General features: G+C 44.8%; 1 protein-coding gene across 4 annotated transcripts in view; it reads left to right on the top strand.

Annotated features, from left to right (window-relative positions):
• The window catches only part of STX8 (syntaxin 8), a 115,921-nt gene that overhangs the window by 26,971 nt on the left and 66,367 nt on the right, over positions 1-22,583 (top strand). Inside the window, exon 7 of one of the 4 annotated variants that reach the window (XM_051634788.1) lies at positions 7,850-7,916. The exons of the other annotated variants lie outside the window; for them this stretch is intronic. Within the exon in view, the coding sequence (XP_051490748.1) occupies positions 7,850-7,887 (38 nt within the window). The 3' untranslated portion in view covers positions 7,888-7,916. Of the gene's footprint in view, positions 1-7,849; positions 7,917-22,583 lie in introns of those variants that run through there. 4 annotated transcript variants of the gene reach the window in all.

Genomic DNA, 22,583 nt, shown 5'->3' with positions numbered 1-22,583 from the left:
GCTTTGGGATGTCTTTAAGAACCTGTATTGTTCCTGACAGCTTGAGCCGGGTTTAGAGCAGGACGTGGACTAGACAACTTATTTTCTATTGTGAACTTTTCTAGCTCTTTCTTTCCCATCTCTTCTACAACTTGGCTTTCTTCAGGCTCCTTATTCTGCTGCTAGTATTGAGTTGGTTTTTAATCTCCCCTTCTGAATGTCTAATCCTCACTTTTGAAACTGCTCATCAGTATTCCAGCTTTCTTGCTCAACTAGTTCCCCTTCAGGGTCCCTTTCCATCTCCCTTTAACTTCTGTGTGTCTTAATGTGAACGTAATGGGGTATTGTAGCTCCTGAGACCACTGGAGAGTCTTAACGTGGAAAAACCAACATTGTTCTGAAGTGGCCGAGATCTTTTGGCTGCAACTTTAATACTTTAGTTTTTAAAAAAGTCATCTGGAAGCAGACATCCAATCTTGAATCTTGAGCCTGAGTCGTTTAATAGGTCCTTCTTATGGGGAGCAGCAAATGGCCTTAATAGCAGGTCATGCTGCTGAGCCTCTATGTGTATTTTTGTTATGGTCTGTGTACACATAATACTGGGAGATGAAGCTTTTGCTTGCAGTATTTTTTCACAGCTTGTTGCAGAGCTTACAGAAACAGATAAACCAGCAAGGCTGGATGAGGATAAACGGGTTGCACTTCTGAAGTCTGCCCGAGCTCCTCCATGCTCACACTTCCACACAATGAGTCTGTCTGGCCTCTTGGCACTGTTAGCGTTTTTCCTTGAATAGTTCAAGCCGTAAAGTAACTGCTCAACATTTGTCTTCTCAATTATGTGGATTTTTCCACAGTTAGTCAATCCCTACCTCACCCACACGGCATTGGGGAGGGGGAAAGCTGTCTTCCTTCATCTGTCTTCATGGTGATCAGAAATGCTGGAGAAATTACCACTGAGGAAAAATGAGTTTCTAACTTCTTTTAAGCCTTTCAGGATTTCTCAGTAAGAATTATGATTTTAAAACATCTTGTTTTTTAAGTCTCTTCTTTAGGTTTTCTAGCAGGGCTAATGGAGAGCTCTGGTTAGAGATATAAGCCCTATCTGTTAGCAAAAGAGTTCTTTTTCCTATCTGCTTCTTCAGCTGTTTGATTTAAACTGTTTAAAAAGAAAACAAAACCTGGCTGTAATTGTAGATGTTTCAACACTCTGATGATTTTTTTCAGTGTTAATTTTGCTTTTCCTCGTGTTCAGAAATCTCAAATTGAGACCATAGAAAGGGGATTTATTTTCCTAGCCTGCTTTCCTCCTTTCTTAGGGTGGCTGTCTGTCATGCATTGTAAAGAAGCAGAAGGCACAAGCCCAGTTTGTTCTCCTTTACAGCCCCTTTTTGGTGAATCACATAACCTGTCTGTGAGCAGCTGAAGTTCTACGTCCTGACCTTACAGTTGCTGCTTGCAGAAAAGAAAGACTGGAAATCAGTTGTGTGCACAGCAGTCTTTGTTAGAATATCTAGGAAAGTGTTATGGGAGTTTCTGTATAATTTTATTTACCCTCTTAGATAATATATATTATATATAGTATTATATCTGGCTCATTCTCCTCAGTACCATTCCTCTGATTTTTGGCTGAATGAGGGAAGGCTTGAATTCCATGTTAGAGACAAGGTCCCAGACCCTTGTTCTCTCTCTCCCTGTGTGCTGGTGTTCAGTGTGAATGGGATGTGTAGTCTTCAGCATTTTCAGATGATGACATATCACTGTCTCTGGGCAATATTTGATTCTCGGATCAGTAAGCACCACTTAGGCTAAAAATAATGTTTCATTTTTAAATATTTGCGGCAATGAAATACAGCTTGAGAGTTTACGCTTTAGAAGACTCTGACTTCAGTGCTTCTCTCTCTTCCCCTATTCAAAGAAATTTTTTTTTGAGAATTTATAGGGGAGAAGAATAGTTGAGTTATCTGTCCTGCATCACTGAGTAACTTGCTTGCCTGGGCATTGTTGGGAAGAAGGTGATATTGAGACTTAAAAGAAAGTCATGCTTGGTAGGAGCCATATGCTGTTGCGTCATGGTGATTCCAAGGAGTGGGCTGTTGGATGCTTAATAGGCTTTTAATAGATTTCCCAGAATACTCGTAGGGTTGAAACCTGAACAATTACAACACAAAAGAGAATAAGAAACCTGTGCTTCTGGGCACGTTGTTGTCATGAGGTATTGCTGGAATCTGAAGAGTGCTTTGAACTGGATTTACTCGCCACCAAACAGGTTGGTGAGCACCTTTTGCAGATGGTTTTCTCATTACCTCTGAGTGTGCTTCCATCTCATAGCATCATAGAATGGTTTGGGTTGGAAGGGACCTTAAAGATAGTTTAGATCTAACCCTTCTGCATGGGCAGGGACACTACTCTAGACTAGGCTACTCCAAGCCCCATCCAACCTACCCTTAAACACTTCCAGGGATGGGGCTTCCTCAACTTTCCTGGGCAAAGAACTTCCTTCTAATGTCCAAACTAAATCTTCCCTCTTCCTAGTCCATTACCCCTAGTCCTCTTGCTACAAGCCCATGTAAAAAGCCCCTCCCCAGCTTTCCTGGAGCCCTTTCAGGCACTGGAAGGTGCTCTAAGGTCTCCCTGGAGCCTTCTCTTCTCCAGGCCGAACACCCCAACTCTCCCAGCCTGTCTCCAGAGCAGAGCTGCTCCAGCCCTCTGATCATATTTGTGACTTCCTCTGGACTGTCTCCAGGAGCTCCATGTCCTTCTTGTGGTGGAGGCTCCAGAACAGGACACAGTACTGTTGAGTCTCTCCTCTTGGACACTGAGTAGGATGTACTGCTTCCCCAGTGCTGATGTAGAATCCCCTAGTGGTGGTGTCTTCTTGTGCCCAAAATCACTAGTTCTGACTTGTTTACCATCTGGTGCCCACCACAACTCAAATTGTCAAGCGGCTTTTGTTGTTTCTGAAGACATTTGGAACACTTTGTAGGTAAGGCACTATGAGCAGATTTGTCTGGCAATTTTTAGGTGTTGGATGCTGAATTTTTTATAAAAGTTTTAAGTGCTAGGGTTTTGCCTCTAGGGCTGGTGGGAGTTGGGCCTTTACTTGGGGGATTTTAGCCTCTTCTGTGTTATGCCTTTTTCTTTAGTGCTGCGTAGGTAACGTGTGGAAGAAAGTTTGGACACAGTGGTGTAGAGCTGAGGGATAGAGCAAAGTAGACTGTAAATTACCAGAACTCAGGTTTTGAGTTGGAGTTGGGTAGAGATCAGGACAACCCTTCCAGTAGCCTGGGCTGATTGTGCTCATTCTCTCAGAGCCTGGATGGGTGCAGTGGTGAAGCTGATACCATCTATGCCCAGTGGTGTGGGGGAAAATCCCTTCCCAACTGGTGCTGAGGCTGCTCCAGCCCCCCTATCTTACTGAGCTGTCCCGGAACATTGACCTGCCTGTAGCATCTGTCATGGTCATTGGTCACCAGGCAGTTCCAGTTTTGTGCTGATCTCTACTGCAATAAATAGATGTAACATATGGAATTGCTTTAGTAACTGGCTCCCTTCACAACCAGACGATGAGAGGCAGCATCTTGCAGTGCTCTGACCACAGCAGGAACAGAAAGCAGGGTAGAACTGGTTGCTCAACGTGCTTGCATGCCCATGGATCTCTCTTGTGCAGGATTTAAATGGGAAATGTGACTTTCTTGCTTGTTTAAATGCTGCTTAGATATCTGTAAAATCTGGTGTTAAATTTGGCCTGGAAATGGCAGGTAATATGCCCAAAAAATGGTAGGTCTGGCTACGGTCAGATGTGTAAGTTGGCCCCACAGGTCCCTGCTGGTGGGATGAGCGCACACAGCTCATCCCAGTAGATGGAAGCAGAAAGAAGAGTGTGGGGACCAGTTGCTTGCTCAAAGGTGTGTTTCAGTCATAGAGGTAATTAATGTGACATAACTGTGGGATGCTTTTCAAATGCTGAAGTTGATACCTGAAAGCATCCCAAGATCACTAAAACCAGATAAAACAATTGTACTATAATTATCGTTACTCCAAATAAAAAATAATAAAGTAACTTCTTTGCAGGCTTGGGAGAAATAAATCTTATGAGCATAATCTGTGCGTAACCAGTGGAGAGTCCTTGCTTGCTTCCTAGCTTCGCTTATTCATTTATGTTGGACGATTTTCACCTGGTATTCAAGAGGGAATGTTTGTCGGTACCAACTTTCACCTGGAATAAACCTCTCCTGATTGAACCAGAACAGAGGTCTGTGCCTAATTTGCTACAATAGCCTATTTTTTTGTTTTTTAACTGGTGATGTATTAAAGTGTGTTTTGTCCCTATGCATCCCAAAATAAATACACTGATAGAGGTATTTCTCTTATTTGTGCCATGTATTGTGAAAAATAGTCTATCTCACCTGACCTCAGGGTGTGGATGGGATGTGTTTGTTGTGCCCAATGAACTGCTTTTGTTGTTAGATATCAAGAACTAATCTGAATAATCTTCCAGGATTGCAGTAGTACATGTCTTGGGCATGGAAGCAGACATGATTCCTCTTTACTCTTTTGTAAGAAACACTTTAGCACGAATGGAGTTGAAACAAATAAATTGAACTCAAGTCACTGTTCAGCAGGTCTTCTTTATTGATGACATTGGGGCAGCACTGGGGATTCTCCACCATAAGTGCTCCAACGAGTTAGCAAAACACAGAACAGGTCCTGGGCATGGAAGCAGACATGATTCCTCTTTACTCTTTGTAAGAAACACTTTAGCATGAAGGGAGTAAATCACATACTTGAAAAAAGATCCTGTAATATGAACCGGCCAGCATCAAAGTGCCGGGACACTATCAGATGTGTCTTTTGGCTGTGTACTTTGCGTTGTTCTGAAAGAACTCCCGTGGTGTTTGATCTCAAAGTTTTGTTGGAAATCTTCTCATAGAACCAAGTTTCGATGAAAAATGCTGGTTTGAGTCCAGAATCTTTAGTCTGAAACATCTGGGCTTGATGGCTTTTTTCCAAGCTTGGGGTAGGAATTCAAGGGGGTACCTTTGGTGTGATAAAGTGATGAGTTTGGCAGCAGGGTAGCAAGGCCACGGGGTTCCCAGTTCTGAAGCAGGGTGCCTGATGGATTGACTAGGGGACCAGAGGCTGCAGGTTTCCCCATGGCTGCTAGGCTGACCCTGCTGCATCTGTCTCCCCCTGGTGTCAGCAGAAATGCGGAAAGGAATATTGGTCTGAAATACTGCCAGAGATTCTGGCAGGTTGGGTTTGGTTTAGTTTGGGCAGACGCCATGTAAAAATGTGGTAACATTTCACAGAATCACAGAATGTCAGGGGTTGGAAGGGACCTCTAAGATCATTGAGTCCAACCCCCCTGCCAGAGCAGGACCAAAACCAGGGCAGGTCACTCAGAAGGGCATCCAGACAGGTCTTGGAAGTCTCCAGAGAAGGAGACTCCACAACCTCTCAGGGCAGCCTGTCCCAGGGCTCTGTCACCCTCACAGGAAAGAACTTCTTCCTCATGTTGAGGTGGAACTTCCTGGGCTCCAGTTTGAATCCATTGCCCCTCATCCTGTCACAGGGCACAAGTGACAAGAGGTTGTTCCTTCCTTCTTGCCTCCCAGCCCTCATGTAATTATAGACATTAATTACCTCCTCCCTCAGTCTTCTCCTCTCCAGACTGAACAGCCCCAGGTCTCTCAGCCTTTCCTCATCAGACAGGTGTTCCAGTCCCTTCATCATGCTAGTAGCCTCCATTGGACTCTCAAGTAGATCCCTGTCCCTCTTGAACTGGGGAGCCCACAACTGGACACAATACTCCAAGTGAGGTCTTGCCAGGGCTGAGTAGAGGGAGAGGAGAACCTCCCTTGCTAGACACATTCCTCCTAGTGCACCTCAAGATACCATTGGCCTTTTGGCCACAAGGGCTCATTGTTGTCCCATGGATAACTTACCTACCAGGACTCCCAAGATCCTTCTCCATGGAGCTGCTCTCTGTCAGATCACCTTCTAACCTGTACTGCTGCATTTTGTTGTTCCTTCTCAGATGCAGGACTCTGCATTTGCACTTGTTGAACCAGACATTTGGCATAAGCTCCCTGAATATTTTTTTTCCTGTGTAGCTCTGACCTTTGTGTTTCTAGTACCCTGTTAAAACTAGAGAAAGCAGAGACACAAGACAACCAGGTATCATTGATAAAATTAGCCTGATCTTGGGGTTCATCCCCAAATGTAGATGGCCATAGCACTGGGGAAAGACAATCAGTGTCTGTTTCCTCCCTTTGCAAAGATTTCAGAGCAAAGTCTTACTTTTCAGGCTGGAAGGAACATTTTTGTGTCCTGCTGGTTGGTTGTCATGGGCTTGCTTCTTTTTTTTTTTCCCGTGTGAGAGAATTATAGTGTGAAGAATGATTTTGGGGAAGAAACTTGGGAATTACTTCTTTTAGTATGTTGAAAATCTTCTCATTGCTTTTATATTGCAGAGGTCTATTGTCTCTGCTGGTAGCACAAGTACGTAGTGCTGGAAAGGACTGATGCTGGGCTCTGAAATGGTCCCTGGCTTTAGGAGAAATCCAACACCGGGCTGAGCTCTGAAATCTCTTTGAAGATGCTCTGATACAGACCTGTTCATTTCTCTGCTTCATTTTCTCCAGCAAATGTTTCCCTGAGTGAGTTTTACCTTGGGCTTGCAGGGATAAGTAGAACTTTACCTTTTCCTTGCGTTCAGGGGCTGGGGTAGTGTGGAGCAGGTGGATAGAAAGCAGGAAATGCCAGTTGGCACCACAGCATTCAGCAGGAGCAACCTGTGAACCAGAATGGTATGACAGGGATCATTCCAGGCAGGGAGTCCAGGACAGTGCCCCAAGCAAGCTGAGGGACTGGGCTGGAACCTCTTAATTTTAGTGTTCTTTGCCTCTTGAACTCCTGCATTCCACCGGGACATCTTACTGGTGTAGCTCTGTCACCTGCTGTTGTTTTGGAGTATCCACATTGTCCCTATCCCTGTGTTGGAACAAGCTGCCCAGGGTGTTGGTGGAGGCACCATCCCTGGAGATGTTAAAAAAAGGGGTAGACATGGTGTTTCATAAGACAGGTTAGGGGTTGTAGGGTGGATGGTTAGACCTGAATGATCTTCAAGGTCTTTTCCAGCCTTGACGATTCTGTGTTACCCAGTTGCTGTGTAACAGGAGTGGGTGTCGTGTTGCTATAATTGGGTTCTCAGCCAATGTTTGTAGGTAATGGGGGGTTTTGCCAAAGAAAATTAGCAGTGTGAATTGAACTCTAAAGTGGCCTTCCAAAACATGGTATTTTAAATGAATAGAAAATCAGATAAGCAGGGAGGAAAGCTTCCTCCTGGTCAGGCTTAGGACGTAGACTGCTTTTTACAGAATAGTTCCCATTATAACTAAGTATTTTCATTTGGAAATTATTATTGGGACGGAGCTGTCTCAGAACACCAGCCTGTGGACGAAAAGAGAGGAGACTGTAGAACAGTAAAGAGTTTGTGAGAGTTTGGGCTGGATCACTGATGCATCTGTGTGACACCTGAGGTTAATGATAACCAGTTGGGTACTTCCCACTGTTTTATGGTACATCACTAATCATAGGGAATTGTAGTGGTGCTTAAACTTGAATAGAGCCCATTTAACTTTAAGTGTAGTACTTTCCACTAGTTAAGCTGTTGTGACGTGACTTTTTATGGAGAAACTAATTTGATGCTTTGTTACAATAGGAACTATAATAGTTTTGCTTATGGGTAATGTAGGTGGTGTGTTTTCAATGAAAGGAAAACTGCTTTCATAGTTGGAGACCACAGGACTTAAAGAAAGATCTTAGGGTTTGTATGTAAAATCGATGGATTCCTCCTTTTTTGTTACAGGGATTCACCCGCATTGGCTGGTGCCAAATACTCAGTGATGTTGAGCATGGAGGAGGTAGAAAAGCACTGATACACTGATGCTGGGACACAGAGGTTCTTCACATCTGGTTGTTGTGATGACTAAAAATTACTTTTAGTAAATGAGTCTTAGTAACCTCCTGTTCTTCCCAAGTTCATTGTCGTTCTGGGGACGTGTCTAATCCCTTCCCTCCAGTTCTGTTCTCTGCATTCTGAAATCTGTTTGCAAAGTTGCTGTGTGCTGGACCTGAACTAGAGATAACAGGTTTAACCTCATCATTGGTTTTCCATACTGAGCTCTATATTCTTCCCTCCAGGGCAGGCCAGGAGATTGTAGGGTCCTAACTGAGCATCCATGTGTTGAAATCCAAGTCTGCTGAGGTGAGATGTGGCAAGACTGAGATGGGGTGGGTGGCTGTAAGATGTATGGTAAGAAAGGTGATGTTGAATCTTGGCTGGTGGCAAGAGGCAGCTTGCTGAGACTTCTAGCACAGCACATCACCTGTTGGGCTTGCTGTGCCTCAGGGTGCTGCTGACAGAAAGTAAGCTCATTTTCCTCACCGCAGAGCCACTTGTGTGATGGGGCACCAAACCCTTAATCACTGACAGGGAAGAAGAGCTGAAGGTGTCTCAGGATGCTCTTGTCAGGTGCTGTCTTTGGTCCCCTCTTCTGAGGTCTCCAGCTTTCTCTGAGGAAGCAGCTACTGGGTGCTGTATCTTCCTTTGTATTTTCTGAGAAGTATTATTAGGGATGCTTGGGGGAGAATGTGTGGGGCCATGGCAGTTCAGGCTTCTCTTACCCTTTCTTATCTCATTTTGTGAATGTTTTTACTTCCTAGTTCTGTTCTGTCTTTTTAACAGTGGTGGTATTAGCTACAGCATGAGAGTCCCAAATGTGGTGGTGCTGCTTCTGGCCCGGAACAGCTGCTGGCCTCTGAATTCTGCTCACTGCAGCTTTGCTGCTGGGCAAGACCATAACCAGCCTTGGAGAACTTGGGATCAGTTTTTATAGTGCTACATCACCTTCTCACCTGGAAGGCTGTTTTAAAAAACAGAGGGTAAATAAGTGACACGAATATCCGAGTTGAGGACTAACTATCATGTTCCCTCAACACTTGAAAGAGATTTTATCTTTCAGGCAAGGAGCTGGAGAAGGGAAACCAGGGTATTTAGTCAATTTTTGCACTGACCCACGTCTACATCTTGTGATCTCTCTCCCCACATTGCAGTTAGGGGTTGAAGAGACACATTTTTGTTCCACTTCCTGACACAAGGCAACTCTAAAATGGAAATAAACCCCAAATCTGCTGTAAGCTTCCTGTCCAGCTCTGTATCAAACTGGAATTCATGTTTGAAGAGAATGGCAAGAGAGGTGTTTTTAAGGAGTGGAATGTTGTACCCTTTGGAAGCAAACATAAATCACAAACATCGTAAAGCTATTTTAAAGGAAATCTTATTGCTTTATTACAAACATAAGGCAAATTTTTCACTCCTCTCTGAGTAGTCACAGTGTAGCTGGGATGGCATATCAAACCACAATTTCAAGGCTGAGGGTTCTCCATATAATAGGCTGTCCTTGTAGGCAAAGTGATGTGTCAGCCCATTAGAAACTCAAGTTATCCATTCTTCAAAGGACTGTACTAGTTCCCTGCTTGCAGCAGGACGTAAGTCCTTGCCCAGGCTCAGATGAGAGTTTCTCAACTTTCCTGTCATCTCTTGCTCTTATTGTAGTGCTCAGGATCGGTGATAGCCAAGAGCTGTTCTGAGCAGCTGTGTCTCTGTGCTTTTATTTTGAGGGTAGTAGCTGTTTCTCTGTCCCTGGAAGAGAAAAAAACATTAACAGAGGGAGGGAAAAAACTTTTAAAGACAGTGTGTGCCAGACTTGCTGCACTTCACACTGTTTTAAGCTTGGTAAGAAGCTGGAGTAGATTATTTTTTTTTAATGATACAGAGGTTGGAAGGGACCTCTGAAGGTCATCAAATCCAACCCCCCTGCTGCAGCAGGAACACCTGGAACAGATCATAAAGGAAGACATCCAGATGGGTCTTGAAAGTCTCCAGAAAAGAAGACTCCACAACCCCTCTGGGCAGCCTGTCCCAGGGCTCTGTCACCCTCACAGGAAAGAAGTTTCTCCTCATGTTGAGGTGGCACTTCCTGTGTTGTCACTTGGCACCACTGAACAGAGACTGGCCCATTCTTGACACCCACCCTGCATTGGACTCTTTCCAGCACATCCCTGTCCCTCTGGAACTGGGAAGCCCAGAACTGGTCACAACACTCCAGATGTGGTCTTACTAGGGCAGAGTAGAGGGGGAGGAGAACCTCCCTTGACCTGCTGGCCGCACTGTTCTTGATGCATCCCAGGATACTATTGGATCTCTTGGCCACAAGGGTGCTTTGCTGCCCCATGGATAACTTGTTGTACACCAGGACCCCAAGGTCCTTCTCCATGGGGCTGCTTTCTAGCAGGTCAACCCCTAATCTAAACTGGTGCATGGTGTTTTTTTAGGGTGTGTGGAGTTTTACCAGTTTGATATTTTTAAAAGTTGGTTATGTCTCCCTTTATCATAAAAATGTTCATGCATTCAATGTGAAATTGAACTGAAGAATCATCAATGTCCTTATCTACAAAGGCCAAAGGCGGGTGTGAATCTGGCCCTGTCAGACAGTGATAGAAATCACCTCCAGAGGAAGGGAAATGAAAGTTTCATGCACAACGCCCAGGAACTATTTTCTGTTCTGCTCTACAAGTCCCAGTGGATGTTTGCTAACAGCATCTGCCTGCTTAAGAGGACCTTAATTAGTAGATACGAATTAGTAAATTTTGCTGTCTGTCTGCTGGACTGAAGGTACTTGGCTGTTCTGCAGGACTAGGGGACTATCAGAGCCTTGTGGGAGACCTTGTTAGAATACAGATGCAGGGAAGTGGTGTGGGACCTCAGGAGTTTCGTGGCCTGGCTATATCCAACCTATTAACATAATCCATCCTTCAAAATTGTGACAGCTGAGCAGTTTGTCCTCTGAAGTTAGTAGAAAGATGAAGAAAAACGCTCTCAGAGTTGCTAGGGACCTTTAGAAAGAATATGTTTTTAACAAGTCTCCCAAAACAATATTTGAAGAAATCTGAAGGGGAAAAACAAACTTAGCAGGGATTAAATAGAGCAGTTGGGCATTGAAAGCATCGGAACTTGTCTGCCTAAAGTCATCCAAAGACATGACCAAAACAAAAATGCAACAGAAAAGCCAGTCTTCAGATGTGCAATAAAAATATTTAATAAACTGTCTGGCATCATTGACCTTAGGAAGAAATTTGGGTTTTTGAAAGGGATGAAGCTTTCCAATCATTCTCACTATCAGTTATTCTATGAAATTAAGCTGCAGACACTGCACAGTTGTGTTCCCGAGAAACCATCCTTGATACCTCAGGCTATTGAGGACTGCTCTGCTTAAGTTCTCATCAGATCCTCAGGTGTTTCTGGACCAAAGGGGTGGTCGTAACCACTGAAATGTCCAGACTTACCTTTGCTCAGAAGATCCTACGTGTCATGGTTTGGGACAACATGACAACAAAGGAACATCCCCATGGCCGCTCACTCAGCTCCCCCCACACACACACTCTGGGATGAGGAGGACAAAGCTCCTGGGTCAAGACAAAGGACAAGGAGGGTTCTTCACCCATTAAGGTCCCAGGCAAAACAGACTTGACTTGGGGAAAAAAATAATAATTTAATTTCACACTAATCAGACACACACAGGACACAGACACATCCAGAGCAGGGCTTGTATGTTACCCCCACCCCTCCCTTCTTCCCACCCAAATCCCTTTGTTCCCCATTTCTCTCCCTCCTTCTCCCCAGCGGCACAGGGGGATGGGGATGGGGTTTAGAGTCAGTTCACAGGCTGGTGGTTCCTGCTGCTCCTTCCTCCTCAGGTAGAAGGATTCCTCACAGTCCTGCCCTGCTTCCCCATGGGAAAGAGTCCTCCACGAACCTCTCCTTCATGAGTCCATCCCACCAGGTCTGGAGCTGCTCCAGCCTGGGCTTCCCACAGAGTCACGGGGGCTTTGGGAACAGCTCCCCTGGCCCGGGGGCTTCCAAAGCTGCTTAATCAGAGTCCAGTGGCAGCAAATCCGCTGGCCACAAAATCCAAGTCCACTGGCCAAGTTCACCCCTTCTGGTGCTTTGAGTGAATGTTCCACCACGTTCCTCCATGGATGCAGGGGGACAGCTGCCACCTCACCATGGGCTGCAGGGAGAATTCTGCTTGGGCACCTTCTCCTTCTTCATCAACGACCAGTGCCGCTCTCCTCTTCCAGCACAGCTCTTCTCCCTAAGTGCTTCTCTGCTCAGGTGTTATGTTGATTCTTTCGTATGTTAATTGCTGAGGTGCATCTGTTGTCCCTCATGGCTCTTTGGCTGGTTTTGGAAGCAGGGGGAGCTTCACAGCTTCTTACCAGAGCCACTCCTGTGGCCCTTCCCCCGTTACCAAAAACCCCATGAAACCAAACCAGAACACTAGGTAAGTTAGGAAGATGCATCATTGCCAGTAGTGGCTGTCAGACACTCGTTCCTTTTCTGCCTGAAGCTGAAAACTTGCAGCCCAGAAACCAGCCGTGTCCTGAGCTGTATCAAGAGAGGTGTGACCAGCAGGTCAAGGGAGGGGATTCTCCCACTTGTCTCTTGTGAGACCCCATGTGAATCACTGTGTCCATTTCTGGAGCCGCCAATATAAGAACAACATGGAGCTCCTGGAGAGAGTCCAGAGGAAGCCATGAAAGCAATCAGAGAGCTGGAGCAGCTCTGCTCTAGTCACAGGCTGGGAGAGTTGGGAGACCTTAGAGCACTTTCCAGGGCCTGAAAGGGCTACAGGAAAGCTGGGAAGGGACTTCAGTATTTCCTAGGGCATGGAATAAGAGGACAAGGGTTAACTGCTTAAACTGGAAGAGAGGTTTTAAACTGAAATAAAGAGATTTAGATTAGACATCAGGAGGAAATTCTTTCCTGAGAGGGTGGTGAGACACAGGCCTAGGTTGCCCAGGGAGGTTGTGGGTGACTCATTGCTGGAAGTGTTCAAGGGCAAGTTGGATGGAGCTTGGAGCAACCTGATCTAGTGGGAGGTGTCCCTGCCCATGGCAAGGGGTTGGAACTAGTAGATCTTTAAGGTCCCTTCCAACCCAAACCATTCTAGGGTTCTATGAAAACTGCTTAGCTGCTATGCAGGCAGCCTCGAGCTGTCATGAGTGCTGTCATAATCACCTAGGTATCAGTCTGTTTGGGTGTTTCTTCCCACAGAGGAATCTTGTGTTCTTGTACCTGAATCTTTTTTTAATGGCGACTGGAGGAGTTGGGAGTCCCAGTGGTCACTGCTATGAGTGTGTGTGTCACCTCTGCAGGGTGAGCTTGGGTTCAGAGGGGCAGATGAATTCAGTGCTTACTGTTCACGTGCAGTCTGCTTTCTTGGTGTGTTTCAGGGACTGGAAGCCTCCCTTCTTCTGGGAAAAGGGGGTAGGAGTGGGGGAAGAGAAATCCAACAATTTAATAAGTTTCAATGTTCCTCTGTGCCTTTCCCCACATCCTAAAGATGAAAAATATTAGTGAGTTTCCCTTTGGCCTCGGAGAAAGAAAAAAGGAGTCTCCAGCTGGAATTCATGAAGCTTTGTTGAACAAGTGAGCGGTGTCATGGGTTTGTGGTGATCTCGCTGGAGTGCAAGTGGTGTGCGGAGGGAACAGCCGTTTCATGCACACTTAAACTGTCCTGAACCACCACCCTCCCCAGCCATTCCTCATCCTCTCCATGTGGGAGAGAGGCACAGAATAAACGCTTAAAGAGGCAAGTTAGAAATCAAAAGGTATATTTTATCCCTTGGAAAAAGAAGGCACTGCTCTTAATATTGCCTGAAGTAATGAGGGTGTTCTATTTCTGAGGTGCTTTTCAAGCATGGGGTCAGCAAGTGTCTACAGGTGATCCTGCAGTCCTGTGCCTGGCAGTGATGCTGTTTCAGAGGAATGTGTTTTTCCCTTCCTAGACTTCTCAAAACAATTGCCCAGCAGTTTAAAAAATCAAAGGGCTGCCTGGAGGGGAGGAGGAGATGAAAGTGTTCCTTGCCAACTGTGGTGCTGCACAGCAGAGAAGCCTCAGAAGGTTGAGCACATCCAGCTACTGGGGAGTGAAGAGGCTTTCCCCTCTGATCTTATCCTGAAAGCAGGGTACCTGTCTCTTGGGGCTCTTTCTCCATCCCAGCAATGAGATGCAGTTAATGAACCTCAGGTGTGTTCTGCAGGGTGCTGAGCCAAATTTTTGGCATTGCTGTAATTCTTGTGTCTCTCCTGAACACCATGGCTCAGCTCCTCCCGAAGTGTGACTCTACTCATTTGATTCTTTTGCTCCTGAAAATGGCTCTGAGGGGTTTATTTTTTCCTTGAGTTGACTTATGACTGCCATTGGTTAATTCTTCTCCAATGAGGAAATGCAATAAAATAAATGAGGGAAGGGCTGATATTTGAAACATCCATGTCTGCTCATTTAAACTGCTCTCAGCTCAGTGGGACTCTACTGATACAAGAGTCATTGACCAAAAGATATGTAGTTGTTTCCTACCCCTTCCAGACCAGGACACTGAGCACCAGGTGGTTGTGCCTGCATTTTCTTGGAGTCCTGACACTGTTTCTGTGCTTCTCCTGGCCCTTCTGTGCGGAGGTCACCAAGAACAGTGTTTGCCCCTCTTGGTGTGCTTGCTGCCCTGTTTCTCTTGAATTTATCCAATTTAGTTTAGTTATCTTCCTGCTTGTACTTCCTCTTCTCAGTGAGAGGGAAGTTGATATCTTAATTTTCACTGGAATTTAGTTCCTTTCTAGACATTTCTTTAGTTCATGGTACTAATAAAATGTGTGTATGGTCTCCAAATTCTGGAGAAGGAGAGAAGAATGTCTGGTGTGGGTTTCTGCATTTAGCAACCAAAGCTCTTAGCAAACATCTCTGACTCCTGGGTTTGCTGTTCCAAGTGGTTGAATTAATAATAAGAATAACACAGTCTTGCCTCTGCCTTCCCCACCGAGGCATGAGCTGCCCCTGCAGCCTCTGAGCTGAGGGGCCAGGAACCTGCTGTGGTCTTACAGCACCAGCCATGGTACCAGCATCAAGCAGTCCATGATGCCTTCAGGTCAGGCAGCTTCTCCTTGGGATGCTAAGCCCTAGATGGTCTGGAAGAGCTGTGGAGCTGAATTCTTTCCCGAGGCCTCTCCGTACGCACAGGAAAGGGAGTCTGGTGCGCCCAGCAGGCGGGAAGCTGGAAGCGGGGCCAGCGGATGACGGCACGCTGCATTCCTCCAGCTACTCCCCGTGGGCGCCGTGCAGGATGATGGATATTGCAGTATCTTTGTTCTTTGTTTTCCTTCTAACACTGGAAGAGTTTAAATCACTGGAAGTGAGAGCTTGACACTTCTCCAGTTACACAAACAAGTGGTGCTGCAGTGGCTAAAGCTGGACAGCATGTTTTCAGGAAAGGTGAGTGGAGATCTCAAATGCTGTTCTTTGGGAAAGGTCTTTCTCCTAAGTCACAGCTGGGACATGGGCGTTAAGTGTAGAGGTATTTAAAAAATGGAGATGTTATTGCAGAGCCTGGGATGATTTCCAGTAACAGCGTGTGCCTAACGTGGAGCTTATCACCGTGTAGTGGTTGGGTCTAGATGCTGAACAAAATATACTGTGTGTTGTCAGACACATAACTAAAACAAAATAGAAAATGTTGGCTTGCCTTTTAACTTCTGCTGGTTCTTTCTCTTAAAATAATAATTCTCAGGGAAATATTAATTTGTTCCAGCTTCCATGGAGCAACCCCCTCTCCTCCAAACCTCGATGAGGAAAAATACGATTGCGTAGGTGTAGCTTCACCAAAGGAAGAGATGTCAAATTGCACATTAATTTCTGATTCTTAGCAGTAGCATCTGGATTTAGAGAAACTCAAGCTGTGCTATCAAAGGTGCTCTCTCCTGTCCACCTGGGAACAACTCCCTTTGTGGCTGCTATTGAATAGTTGTGGTTTGGTGGTTGAAACTTGGGACTTTCTTTCCTGGCTTGCCCGAGAACTCACTCTGTGTCTCTGAGCACGGTCTCTACCTTTCTCTTTGTTTCTTGACCCCCCCCCCCAAAAAAAAAACACAAAACAACAACAGCTAAAAACTACAGGTATTTCCCCTGTTATGGTACTTGTGAGCCTCAGCAGCTCTTCTCTGAAAGCTGGATGGAGGTAGTTTGCAAGAAGTCTGTGGGATTCTGTTATGTCGTGAGATGCCTCTTGCCTGATCCTTCGTGTTTACCTCAGTGTGGTTCATATCATCATGTGATGATTGCAGAGTTCCTAAAACATGGTTGGGAGGATGAAGCCTTGAGTTTGTCTGAAATCTGACCAGATGTTTGCTGGTTTAATGGGAAGAGAAACAGCATAATGTGGAGCAGGTGACATGTGCTTGGAGCTACCATGGCAGTTGGAGTCACTGCACCTGGATGCAGCTTTGTGGGAAAATTTCTCTTTAATTTTCAGGTTCTTGTTTCAGAAAAATTAAATGGAGGAGAAATAGGCCCAGAGAGGAAGTGGAGGGCGATGGAATAGCACAGGGAGAGGTTCTGATGTTTCAGTTGGTTGGGCTGACCAGATGTGGATGGAGAGAAGATACGGTTTGCTTTCTATTTGTGTTTTGACAGCAGAATATTGAAGAGGGAAAAAACTATGGAAGCTGAATGAGAATATTGGGTCAAGAAAATACAGGAATAAATTGACCTTAAATAGTACTGACCAAAAAATTACTTTCTTTTTTTTTTTTTTTTTTGTATCTGAGAGGTAGGAAATTCCAGAGTAGCTTCCAGGAGAAGAAACAGACAAGAAAATTATCTGTTTTTAAGGTGGAGTTCAGTTTACTAAAGAGTTTGTGACTTCATAGGAAGGAAACTGGCCTGGATCTCCAAGTTTTTTTAGAGTTTCTATCTGAGAGTATCTTCTACTTCAGAGTAATAAAAGAACTAAACCATGTTTAAAACCTATTTTTAAAATGTATAATACAAGAACAAGGAAAAAACAGCTGTATTTTGAGCCTATAGAGTGGCAAATCCAAGTATCAATTATTTTAATTATTTTATCACAAAATCTATATATTTTTAAAAAACCATTAGACTGTATAAGTCATCAAGATGCATCCAGGTAAAAAACCTGCAGTCCAAGCAGCCTTGAAGAAATCTGTAGTCTCATTTCAAGCAGTGGGGGGAGAGAGAGAGATTACCATTTATGATTTGTAACCTACATGAGCATGCATTATGCTGCTAATTTTTTCCTGCTGCTGCATTAATGTCAATGTGGAAAGTATAAACAATTCCCTGAATAAAATTGTGTTTGGTTTGCCTTGTGACACAGATTAACAAGTCTGATTACTGTGTTTAAATTTAATACCCCAAAAATTCCCTAAATGAATGATTCACTGTGAGGCCATGAGCAGATATAATTATCTATGAAAACTAATGAATCATGTTGTTAGGATATTTTTCCTTGCAGCTGTCTCCAATTAATAATGTCCATCAATTCTGAGCATAACGGCGTTGTAATCCCAGTGTACAGGTACCACTGGTCTGCATCAGCCTCTTCAACACTCACACTGAGTGACAAGGATTCTCTATCACTTTTTTGCTTGTACTTTTGGAAAATGCCAAGCGATGAGAATCTGTTTTGGAAATATTCTGGTGATGGAGTGGTGTTTGGTTTGACTGCATCCCATACTTAGAGATTAGGAAGAAATTCTTCACTCTGAGGGTGGTGAGACCCTGGCTCAGGTTGCCCAGGGAAGCTGTGGCTGCCCCATCCCTGGCAGTGTTGAAGGGCAGGTTGGATGGGGCTTGGAGCAACCTGGGCTGGTGGGAGGTGTCCCTGCCCATGCTGGGGGTTGGAACTGGATGATCTTTAAGGTCCTTTCTCACCCAAACCAGTCTATGATCCCTTTCACATTTCCTTAATCAGGGAAGCCTTTACAGAAATCAGTTTTGTTGAGGATTTAAAGCCTTCCCATGCCAGTTTTGTCTGTCAGTGTTCTTAGCTGGGATCACAGAATCGTCATGGTTGGAAAGGACATCTAAGATAACAGAGTCTGACTGTCAACCTGTAATTATATTTATGTTAATTACTTTATCTGTCAATAACTGAAGTTCTCCCAGGATGGGGTGACATAACAAAAGGGGACTACAGCAAATGTAGGTGTGGGGTGTCAGTCAGTTGGTCTCGATTGTTTTCCCTGGATGCTGCAGTTGGTATGTACAGCAAACCAAAGGGTGCACAGCCCTGGGAAGAGTTCCTGTTGGTGCTGGAAATGGCTTTGAATTTAACTGTGTGGTTGGTGGGGAACTGTGAGCTGCTGAAATTGTGTGCAAATAAACTCAAAGGGTAGTTTTCCATGTTGTAGAATAATGAATTTAGAATGGAGGTACCTGGAGGAAGGGATGTGGTTCAAGCTTCCAGGCTACGGGTTAATGAGAACAAGAGCTCAGCTGCAAGGCATCTTTTCCCATGGTGTGGTTCCTGATCAGAGTGAAGAGATGCCCGTAGGATGTGAAAAGCTGTCGGAAGGTGCCTTGGTTGAAGACGTGGTTAGGAGGAGGGGAGGTGTGCGTCCCTGGCGTTCCTGAGCTGTTGGGAGGGAATGGCAGCCTCTGGATGTGAGTGTTTGCTGGTGCTCATACCCCAGTGAGGAGAGTTGTTGTCACAGGGAGTCTGGCTCATTTGAAGTGGTTCCCCCTGCTAGAGAAGAGCTCGCTGGTTCCTTGTACAAATTGATCTCCTGCTGGGAATCGAGTTGTTCCACCTCAGGCTCATAATAACATTGACTCTTTCCTGCATTGTTTGACTGCTAGGGACATACTGATACGATCTCCTGCAAGGAGAGGCTTGGTTAGAATGAGGATTAACAGGGAAACCAAGCAGATTTCAGGGTATTAACAACTTGTTCATGTTCCCAGGGCAGTAGGAAGAAAAAAAGGAGTCAGGCTGTTGTGATTCCAGAAGAATGTTGGCTTTGTGAGCTCGGAGCCTGCTCAGTGCTGCTTGCAGGGACACCAGCCCCAGCAAAGGCTGGGCTGTGGGGATGGCATGTGAGGTATGAGGCTCCTGTCAGGCTGTTGATTTCTGAACACCTGTAATTGCAATTAACAGCAATAAAACAAAGTGTCACTGGCCTGGATGAAAAGGGGGGGGGGGAGTTGGAGGGAATCTTAACTGATAGGGCGGAGAGGTGAATGTGTGTGGTGTGTCCTCCCTCCTTCCAGGATCATTGTAAAAATACCAGAGTTAATTTTCAGTCTGTCTTGATGATCAAAGCCAGACAATATGGGATTTTCCTGTGGGCTTAGTGGGACTTCCTATAAAGGACTGTGTAACGTTTGTTTATGAAAGTGCAAACCTACAGAATTACAAAGAGCAGGAGTTTACTAAGGAGCAGCAATTTTTGCTTTTCCCAGTGAGAGTGTGATCGAAGATACACAGATGATGTGACCTCAAAAATAACTTCAGTCACCATGTACAGAAAGTAAGATGGTTTGTTGTACCACCTGTACTGCACTGTGTTCTCTTAGCTATTTTAGTAGCTAATTAATCTTGATTTACTTGGATTTAAGAGGTTTTTTTTCTCTTTGGCACATATGTACAACCTATTATATCATAAATCCCACACATTTCAGCAAATGTCATCCTGATTGTTCCCTACAGCACAGCATACTACTAGTAAAACATTCAAGGTCAGGAACTTGGATTCTTTAACCCCTGTATTCGGGGAAGCCAATTTATTGCTCTGTCGCAGCAGAAAAGGGTAATTTCTTTTGGACCTATATCATATTGGCAGCCAATCTGGAGAGGTCAGAAATGCTTAAATGCTGTAGGTTTTGTGGGTGCATGAATCTGCCTTCATAAATTAACTGTTGCACCCCACTGATGCCAGCACAGGGCATTTCTGAGTATTTAGTGTCTTTATGTTCCTCTATAGGTGTGAATTATTTCTGTGCACTCAGTCTTTGACCTGTGTCTCATGTCCTAAAATCGATAAAACTATTCTTTGTACTTTTGACTTCTGTCTGTTAAAGGGTTTAAAGCAGTTTGCCTGGGGCTGGAGGAAGTGACATTCATATCAAATAATCCTGACTTGGTGGATTGGGGTTTTGGGTAGCTTTCTTGTGGCTATTTGTGCTGTGAAAGCTGAATAAAAATTCGCATCTTAAAGTCTTAAAAAGTGAATTAGGTGTGTGTCGACTCCAAAGAGCCATTAGTGTGTCCTCAGTGTGGGATGTTTCTTGTTTTTCATTGCTGCTTAATGTATAGCTATTACACAGAGTCTGACCTTTTCCCTGGGTTGTTTTGGTGAGCCTGTGAATGAGATGTTGGAATGATAATGTGAATTAAAACATCTTGCATAAGAGAATAACTTCCCTGCTCTATTCCAAAGGGGATGAAAAAACTAAAAAATGTATTGAGGGAGATTTCTCTCTTAATTTGCCATCTCTCTAATACTTTTATTACTTATTTCCTCTTGCTTTCTTCTTAATATTTTGATTTTTTCAAGGATGTCTTTTTGGGTGGGTTTGTCTTGTGCCTGGAGGAGGGGCTGCCTGGCCCTCACAGTCCTCAGCATCACTGCCTGTCTGGCCTGTGGGCAGGGGCTGTGGCTGCTGCTGAGGCTCCTCAGCAGCATCATGACAGAGTTGGCTTTGTGTAAGGCACCTTTAGCCCACAAGAGCTAAATGTTCCTGTGGTGGTCATACCCTTCCTAGTTAAAACTGAGCTTATTTAAAATGTTTTGTTAAGATTATTAGGTGGCTAAACCAAACTGTGGTAGCTGTTCCGATTCTTGAATCTCTCTGAAATTATCAGCTCAAAAGCTTTTTATTTCCTTTTTAGAACACTTTGGAGTGTTTTTTCTTCCTCATGGTCTGGATGAGTTTTTCATGTACCTACTGCTGCTGGTGGGTTTGGCTTTATAACCGGGCATGGCTGTTTGCAGTGCTTCTCAGCTCCCAAGGAGCCCCGTGTCCTGGGCTGACGACCCTGCTCCGCAGCATCACGGCTGCTTGCAGAGGCTGGTTGGCAGCACACACCTTCACAGGGTAGGCCTGTGGTTGTTGACAGCTTGACACTGTCATGGCACTGGTGTGTTCACACTTCCTAAAGCCTTCCTGTGAAGACAGCAGACAAAAGGGACGTGTGGGCAGGACCTCCTGTAACTAATGGGGGATTTGAGAGGAGATTTGGTTGGTACAGTGGGAGCAGACTTGGTTGTTGCATATGATAGAAACTGGAGAGATGTATTTGGCACCAAGATCATGGTGCTTGTGTAGTAGAGAGGCTTGTATAATATAAATTTGGTAATCCAACATATAATTTTGTAGACTTGGTATACTTTTTTCATATAGTGAACCATCATGCAAGACTGAGGAATCTCACTGGAAGAGCAGAGAGAGGACACAGCATCACAGAATTACCCTTGTTGGAAAAGACCTTCAAGATCAAGTCCAACCATTAACTTAACACTTGACAAGTCCTTAACTAAACCATATCTCTAAGTACTGTGGCACTACGACCCTTAAATACCTTCAGAGATGGTGACTCCACCACTGCTCTGACAGGGCCTGTAAGTAGGACTCTTAAAAAGATGGGAGCTTTAGTGATAAATCCTGAAGTGAAAAGAAACCCCTGGAGTGGTTGAAGCTACAGCAGTATTTGATGCTGGTGGTGTGCAGGAGGGCAAGCAAGGGCTCTGCCCAGCCTGGGGAGCTGTGGGGGTCGATGCAAACTCACAGAGCACCTCCAGCACCCCACTGTGCTGGAGGGGTGATAAATCACTCGAGTCCTGGGGACTGATACAGGTGTAACCAATGGCCATTTCAGTCTTGAATTAGAAACAAACAAACCCTTCTACTGTGTAGATCGTCAGCATTTTACATAGCAGAAATACTAATGAATCAGATCAGGAGATGGGCTTCTCTTTGTTCAGGGTTCCAAGGTCTCCAGTGATAACTATAGCTGGGGAAGAACCTGAGGATATGATCTCCTGATAACTCAGTATTGCTGAAAATACAAGATTAATGGAACTTAAATGGCACAAGCATATGCAGAGCACTGGTTGTCTGCAGGGCCTGGCAGGAGGTCTGCAACTGCTCTGGGAAACATATTACATCATAGTTTTTATTTAAAGTGTGATAAGCATGCACAGTGTCCTGCAGAAATGTTAAAAGCTGACATGGATGTGTCAGTCCTGCAAGAACGTGAGCCAGTGTTAGAGACCAGCATCCATGTCCTTGGCCTCAGTAAGACTGGGAGTCAGAGAGTAATCCAGGCAACAAAACCAATGTATAGTCTTGAGTGAATCTGTGGTGGGGTCAGAGGACAAAGTGACATCAACTCCTCTCCTGGTCTGTATAAGTGCTAAATTATGTCAGTGTCCTGAATTCTTGGGGCCTGGCTCCCACTAGTGATGGGGGATCTGAGCCAAGGGGGTATATTGTAGATATAAGTGGATTGATGGAGAAGGTGTGCCAAGCATACCAAAGTAGTGAATTTTTGAAAATCAATTTTTAAAAAGGCTTGTGAAGAGAAGAAAAGATTTATCACTTTAGAGTGATGGGCTCAGTTTTGCTCAGATTAAGTCCAGAATCTCAGTGGTAACAGTGGCTGGGGCTGTGTCCTCACAGCAGCTG

This window comes from Apus apus, chromosome 17 (genome assembly GCF_020740795.1).
Source record: "Apus apus isolate bApuApu2 chromosome 17, bApuApu2.pri.cur, whole genome shotgun sequence".
NCBI lineage: Eukaryota > Metazoa > Chordata > Aves > Apodiformes > Apodidae > Apus > Apus apus.
Note: the sequence above shows the minus strand (reverse complement) of the source record. Positions and strands in the feature narration are given on the sequence as shown.